Consider the following 8,098-nt stretch of genomic DNA (forward strand, 5'->3'; position numbering starts at 1 on the left):
TGTGAATGCATCAAAATGCGTTCCAAAGAAAAAAAAGGTCAAAATGTTTCATAATACTTATTTTGATTTGCCTAATGCTTATTTTTAGACTTCCCATAAATGATATATGCTCTCTGTTTTGCCAAAGTTATGCATTGAAGTGAAATTTTCTAGTAATCTTCTGTTAGATCCTGACTGATATTGGTTGGTTTAGAACAGTGAGGGTCAGTACCATTAGGTAATATGACAAATTAAGTTTCATATGTATATTGATGGAAATCATGGTCAATGCAGGTTGAATTTAAATAGAGTTATTTCAAGAGGGTATCTGACCTTGTTATAAGTTTTGTGGTCTCTTAGCACTTTGTTGTGAAAGCTTTGAAGCTCAGTAATTGCTAGTTTTTTTGTGAAATTGAGTGCGTAGTTGAACTTTTACTTAAAATTTTAGAACAATGGTTTTTCATGATATATTTAGTCTTCATCATATGACATACCATTTTCACGTTTTGTCGATAACTTTTTCCTTTCAGCCGAGGAAGAACTTTCAGCCCTTGAATCCTTGCATTAGCATAACCGTATATGGTTCACTCTGTCAGAGTTGAATTATGAGCGCTCATGGTTGACATGTGCTTGCAAGCACGACTAGTAAATGCAAAGTCTTGGATTCCGTGACCATATTTGATTTGATTTAATTTGGCAAGATCAACATTCTCATACTTTTTGAATGTTGATTAAGGCTCTAAATCGTCAAGACACGAGGCTTTTCTGTTATATATGGATAGTTAAGTATATGTCCATTGAAATTTTTGAATTTTGAGTGATAGAAACAAGAGTTAAAAATCAAGCCAAACAAAAAATTTTTTGTGGGACACGTGTTTTGAGAACTCAATTATGGAAACCAAATGATATGATCCAAAAACACCTTCATCCAAACAGACTCGAAGAATCTTCAATGTGGGGGATTTCCAAACTGGTTCATGCCAAGACAAGCTATGATTTACGTGGAGAGCCTAGTTTCATTCACAGGGGCAAATGATTTTAAAACACCTGTTTAAGTTATCCAGAGCTTTCTAGTTTACTGGCATTGTCTGATTCGCCCTATCAAGAGAATATGGATTTTAACCCCCTTCCTCACTTGTCAAATGCAATAAAAAAAAATGTGCATTTAATTATATTAAACTTAAAGCTATCTATAACATAATAAAATAAAGGGAAAAACAAATGTATCTAGTGAACAAAGCTTCCATTATTTCAGGGTCTGTAAGAAGTTATTAAGAGGCTGTTTGGCTTCAAAATTTTCATCACTCAATTTTCGTCACTCATCACTCATCACTCATAACTCATCACTTATCACTCATCACCCATCACTCTAAAATACTACACTTGTTTGGCACCATCACTCAATTTCCATCACTCAATATTTTTCACACTATTTGTGGGTCCCATAGCTGTCATTTGGTCAGAGAAAAACTGTTTTGTAGGCCCCACCATTTTTTCTGTTCTCATTTCCCCTCCTTCACCCCTGTTACTTTCCCAAAACACAGACCTGAACCCAGCTTCAACCACAATAACAAAAACAGCAACAGCAACAACAACAACAACAACAGCAACAACAACAACAACAAAATGCGGCCAATCAGACGGCTAATTCCACCTCCACCTCAGCTGGCAACAACGGGACAACGACAACGACAAGCCGATACAGAATTGATACGGCGACGGTCGAGGTCACCATCTTGGAGTCGCAGATTGGGTTCGCTGGTTGAGAACCTTGATTGGGTTCGCAGATTGGGTTCCTCAGTTTTTTTGAAACCCATTCATGTGGGTATTTTGAAACCCCAAATCCAAATTTCAATTTCCATCCTTCATCGGTCATGAAGTGCAGCTTCAGACCAAAAAATTTTGTGATGAAGAACAAAAAAAGAAAAAAAAAAAAAGGAAGAACTAAAGACCGAACTCAGTGAAAGAAGAAGAAAAAAAAAAAAAAGAAAGGAAACCCAGTGAAAAGGAAAGAAAAGAGGAAAAAAAGAAGAACCCAAGCCCAAAAACCAAACCCAAAAACCAACGNAAAAAAAAAAAAAAGAGAAAAGAAAGAGGGAGCAAAAGTCCGACGTTGGGACCGGATGTGTAATATTATTTACAAGTTTGCCATTGAAAACAAAAAATTGAAAACGGCCAAAGTTGTTTTCAATTTCCACAACTCATAACTCAAAAAGTAGAGAATTGAATATTTGAAACAGAGTTATGAAAATAAAGAAATTGTGCAAGAAAACAAGTATTTTGCTATGAGTCCCACCATTTTTGAGAATTGAGTTATGAAAACAGAAAATTGAGTCATGAAAACTAGTGAACGAAACATGTGGGATGTTCAGGTATTGGCAATGGCTACTACTAGAAATATATATACCCAATTCAGTAAAAAATTATGACTTTCTACAAAATAATAGTTCATAATCATGCTTTAATCTTCCTTCTATTCAACATGGATGATAGAACTGAGTATGTAATCATACTAAACTACCAATAACTACTATAGGAAACATATGAGGAAGGAATTTTAAATAAAACCAAACACACCACAAGATAGTTCATAGGGTTCCATTCTAGTGAAAATACAAGTGAAGAAGAACACTCCAATAGTAAGATTCATTAAAACTTATACAACATGAATGGTTTTAACAATTGCCAAATAATGGGTTGGAGGAATTTCCTTACAAAGCGGTTTGGATGTAAACTTTTTCCTCATTCAAATCTGCATTGGTGATGCTGTTATTCTCTAATTTGAAAACATGAATTTTATTTTGCTGAGTGAAGTAAATGCAATTCCCCTCGTATCCGAAAAATTCTCTAGTCGAAACAGAAAGCGAACAATCACTCGTAAAATAAAAGCTCGATCACCCAAGCTTTCCTCCAAAACCCATTCATCCCATTCATTCTTCTTATACACTTTGAAACCAACCACACAGAAATAATGACGGCCTCTCCATTCCCTATCAAGGTGTCTATCAACAATATAGATTGTTCCATCCGACTCCACCAAATGCTTCTGTGTCTTCGGACAATCTGACCCACAAGGATTCCAGAATTTAACCAAATCCAATGTCGAATCATTGATTTTGATCCACCAAACTATTCCGAATCGATCAACCACATAGACTTGGCCCTCATACACAATAACATCATCGAATTCCATATCCTTTTCACCTAAACAGGTCAAACTCTCATCCCCACATTTTGCGTGGCCTAATTTACCGTCACCATAGACAACAAAAACATGACAGTCGTTGAACATCACAACTTTATTAACACGCCCGATTGGAATGAGGCTTTGAATTTGAAGGGTATGAGCTCTAGTTAATTCGACGGCACCATAGTCCAGTAAAACAAAGTTGTTGGGCAAAATATTGGGGGAATCGGATTCGTACCTTTCTCGATGTGGGTCTAAAAGATGCATTTTGCAATCTTCAACCTTGATCAACCATCCCTTATCCGAAGAAGCTGAGGGAGTTAGACGATAGAAAATGGCTTCGTGGAGAAGGCATATGGTTTGCTGGTGAAGATGGTCAACTTCATCATGCGATACAGCTAGCCAGCTTAGCCTTCGCCTTCGCCTCCGCCGTGGCGGGGGGAAAGGGTTGGGAAATTTGAGAGGGAAGCGAGGGATGAAGTCGGAGCAAGAAATAGTGGAGCACCATGATTTACAGACACCACGGAATCGGAGAATTTCGATGCGGGTGTCGAGGCCTTTGCCGATCTGTAGTAACAGTTCCGAGGGAAGTTCCGAGCATTCCACACTCTCACTCATGTCTAGCGTTTCTTGGTTGACTTGAGTTTTGCACAATGATTTCTACTAAAGTGAGAGGATAGATATAGGCATGGAAAAAGACAGTGGTTGTCGGTTTTTTTGTTCCATCGGAGTCGAACGGATGGTCGAATCGGTGATTTCATAATTAATAATTAATAATTTTATAATTAAAAAATAATATAATAATTTTATAGTAACTAATAATATTTACTTTAAAAAATTTATACCATAAAAGTTTAATCAGAGCCGTTAAAATCAAACCTATAATAAAAAATAAATAACTAAATAATTCCCCTACAATCCCACCTAACTCCATGGGTAATAAATTTTCTCCACCTACTCACACTTTTTTCTTCTTTTCCCATTCAGTGAATCAATACTTGGTTATCAATTCAAAATTTGCTTCATTAAATTTTCTCTACCTACTCCAATTGTTTTCTTCTTTCCCATTCAGTGAATCAGTACTTGATCATCAATTCAAGATTTGCTTGCATTAAATTTTCTCCACCGACCCCCATTTTTTTCTCCCTTTCGCATTCAGTGAATCAGTACTTGCTTCTACGCAAAATCTGAATCTAATTTTTCACTCTTCATTTCTTTCTCCTCATTTTACACGTCTTCCTCTACCTCTCTCTCTCTCCCAAGCAAAGTTCAACCTCACTCCACAGCTAGCATGTCCCCAAAATATCTTTTCTTTTACAACAGATCAGCGTTGCTTCTTCCCCAAATTTCGTTTCTTTTACAAGAACTAAAGACAAGAAAAGATTAAGTGTTCTTTAGTTCTTGTCCTTTGAAGCTCGTTCATCTGCTCAAAATAATACCGTAAGGCCAAGAAAAAAAGGAGGTTGAGGCAAAGGCGTGTGAGGGAAAATGGCGGCCACCAAATTCCAAAGTTGAACGGAGAAGACGAGAAAGAGTGAGAGAAAAAAAAAATTCACCCTAAAATGACATCTTAGTGGCCAGTGTCCGGTTGGACTGGTCGTTACGATCCGATTTTAAAACCATGAATATCGGCATTTAGGAATTAGAGTTTGCTAAAGGGGTTTTCAATTGGGGATAGTTAGAGCATTCACACCCTAAAATGACGACATATTCTACTTTACTATTTCAAAAATTTATTTTGTCAATTATACAATACCATTTTTTAATATTTGAGCATCTTAATTTTTATTTTACAATACAACATATTATTTGTTCTTTCTCCCTCATTCTTTCCGTTCAAGAACAACCACAAATTTACTGGAACCACCATCACCATTAGCCTACCGCTGCTACACTACACACACCTGACACCACCACTAGCAGCAACTCATAATCTACCATCAACACCAAAAAAAAAAAAAAAATGGAGAAACTATAACACCAATCCACAATCAACACCAAATGTAGCAACCCACGGTCCCCACTATTGTGCGTAAAACCTAAACCCATAGCAAGCGAAACCCAAACCCACAGCCACAATCAATAAACACCACCAACCACAAACTCAAAACAACAAACCTGTCCACCACTCCACCACTTACCACAAACCCATACCACTGAACCAACTAACCAGCCACCACCATTGAAAAGCTGAAGAACACCACCTTATCCAACCATCAACACCACAAAAATAAATAAATAAATAAATAAAACAAAACAAAACAAAAAACAAAAAACAACTAGCAACCCACGGTCCCCACAACCCGCAGTGGCTATTAGCGTATAGATTAGCATAGATTAGCCCATTGGGCTTAGCTCAATATATTACTTGTACTGCACTCATACCTAGCTTATATAAGACTCTCTTTTGTACATTATTTGATACACACAATATACAGATTATTCAGTCATTCTTTCTCTCACTTTATATTGTTAACATAGTATCAGAGCCATTACTCTGACCTAGTAGTATTCTCCGGTGTTCTTCTACTGCCCTCGCCTTCACCAGTAGTCACCGTCAGAAGCAAGTCACCATCGTCACACCCAACCACTACCTCTCGGATCTAGTCTATTCATCAATCAAATCGTCGAACCACAGATACGACGTGATAGATCAGACTTCCCCGATCAAAACCCAGCCAAAAACTGTCCCAAAAGAGCTCTCACGCGCCTCGCCAAGTTTTTTCCTATAGAAGACGCATTACACGCACTCCCACGTGCCGCCGCGATTCTCACATGCCTCACATGCTTGAGAAACTTACTTCACGCGCCTTCAGTCGCGCCACACGTTACATGCGCTCAACTCCTCTGAGTGCCACGTCAACCCTAGCACGTCATCGCCACTTCAGCATCACACGTCATCCAGTGACGTCAGCAGACAGGACCGTTGACTCTGACTGTTGACTAGCAGTGTTGACAATTGACTTTTTTGTTGACTTTTTGACCAAAGTCAAAATTTTTGAACAGAACCTATCTTGCTCAGTTTTTCGCGTAGATTCCAATTTTGTGCTCCGTTTCTTCATTTGAGGTCTCTAAATACCACTTTTTAGTCATTTTCTTCATTATGACTCAACAAAATGACTGAGATATCATACGTCCTATCACCATTATGTTGGATGGTCCTACTAGCTATTATGCATGGTCTTAGAATATGACTGTCTTTCTCAAGGGTCGAAAAATGTGGAGATATGTGACTGGTTCAATTCCTAAGCTAGTACCAAACCCTCAGTCCAAAGCCACAGCTACTGTAGATGCCTCCAAGACTGCTGTTACAGCGGATGATTATGAAGAACGCCTAGAGGAATGGAAGAGTATTCAGAGTAAGATCTTGTCTTGGTTTATCAATACCTCTATTCCCTTCATTCATAATCTTCTTCCTCATCTTGAGACAGCTGAGGCTGCTTGGAAATTTCTGGCTGATCGCTATAATTGCACTAATGATTCAAGCCTGGAGTTCCACATTGAATCAAAACTTTATAAAATGCGCCAAGAGACAGGTCAGTCTATTTCTGATTTTTATTTTCAGACTTCTACTATATGGGAACAATTCTTTGCTACAGATCCTCCACTAGTGTGTTCTAAGGACATTGAACTCTTTGTCAAATATCAGGATCGCCGTAAATTTATGCATTTCATGATGGGTTTACGTGAGGATTTTGAGCCTACTAGGGCTTCTCTGCTTAGCCGATCTCCTACTCCTTCTCTTGATGCTGCAGACAAAGAGCTCATTTCTGAGGAGAACCGTCGACCTACTCATCACATGTCATTATCAGATCATGTATTACCTACACCATCTCCACAGCCTCCCATTGCTACATTCACTGCTCCTTCATGAATAAACTCTGGGTGTCCTACCTCCTAGTCTTCCAAAGGTACTCGCTGTGAGTTTTGCCATGCCAAAGGCCATGACATCTCAGTTTGTCGCAAACTGCAGAAATTTGTGCAAGAGCAAAATAAAGCTTCTCTTCCTCGGGCAGCTGCTGTATGTTCTTTAGATCCATCAGTTCCTACAGGTCCATCTTTGGCTTCCTCACTTACTACGGTTGATATTGAGGCCGTTGTTCAACAGGTTTTATCCCGCACTTCCATTACCCTTTCTGTCATCTCAGTTAAACAACCTTGGTTTTTTGATACTGCATGTTGTAACCATATGACTCCTGATGAATCCCAATTTTCTGATAAGGCACTCTTAGAACATCCAATCACCATTTACACTGCTGATGGAACTCCTATGCCTGTTAGTCATAAAGGAACAATCTCTTCTCCTTGTTTATCCCTTAGTGACACTTTTCATATCCCAAAGTTATCCCTCAATTTGCTTTCTGTTGGTCAACTTTGTGAATTAGGCGTAGATCTTCTATTTACTAATCATGGTGTGGATGTACAGGATCCCCGGATGGGTCAAGTGCTTGAGACAGGCCGTAAGGTTGGTCGCATGTTTGAGGTTCATGTCTTGAAAATTCCTTCACAAGTTATTTCTGCAGCTTCTACCACTGCCACCTCCTCACTTGATCTATGGCTTGCTCATCTTGGTCATCCATCCTTATCTCGTCTTCAGTTGTTAGCTTCTCAATGTCATTTAGGTTCAGTTCAGTTCAGTTTCAAAAATTTGATTGTACTTTCTGTCATTTTGGCAAGCAAACAAAATTGCCCTTTAATAATAGTGACTCATTTTCTTCTACACCTTTTAATCTTATATATTCTGATATTTGAGGTCCTACACCTGTTCCCACTGAGGCGGGATCTAGATATTTTGTCATATTTGTGGATAATTTTTCTCAATATACTTGGATTTATCTGCTACACCATAGGTCTGAACTTATGTCTATTTACTAAACATTTCATAAAATGATTGAAACACAGTTTAATCGCACCGTCAAAGATTTTTGATCA

General features: G+C 38.3%; 2 protein-coding genes across 2 annotated transcripts; one reads left to right on the forward strand and one right to left on the reverse strand.

Moving 5' to 3' along the window:
- Nucleotides 1–2,598: 2,598 nt before the first annotated feature.
- Nucleotides 2,599–3,906, reverse strand: LOC112036828 (F-box protein At4g35733). The gene is given in 2 exon segments (XM_024069654.2): nt 2,599–2,854; nt 2,857–3,906. Coding segments are annotated over 2 exon segments (1,092 nt in total). The 5' UTR covers nt 3,785–3,906; the 3' UTR covers nt 2,599–2,690.
- Nucleotides 3,907–4,181: 275 nt separating this feature from the next.
- On the forward strand, nt 4,182–7,881 carry LOC136065661 (uncharacterized). Its single transcript, XM_065769178.1, has 2 exons — nt 4,182–7,274; nt 7,593–7,881. Exon 1 carries the CDS (start codon nt 6,357–6,359, stop codon nt 7,038–7,040), a length of 684 nt encoding a protein of 227 aa, XP_065625250.1. The 5' UTR covers nt 4,182–6,356; the 3' UTR covers nt 7,041–7,274; nt 7,593–7,881.
- The last annotated feature ends 217 nt before the right edge of the window (nt 7,882–8,098 follow it).

Source organism: Quercus suber, unplaced genomic scaffold (genome assembly GCF_002906115.3).
Source record: "Quercus suber isolate HL8 unplaced genomic scaffold, Cork oak 2.0 scaffold_1074, whole genome shotgun sequence".
Lineage (NCBI taxonomy): Eukaryota > Viridiplantae > Streptophyta > Magnoliopsida > Fagales > Fagaceae > Quercus > Quercus suber.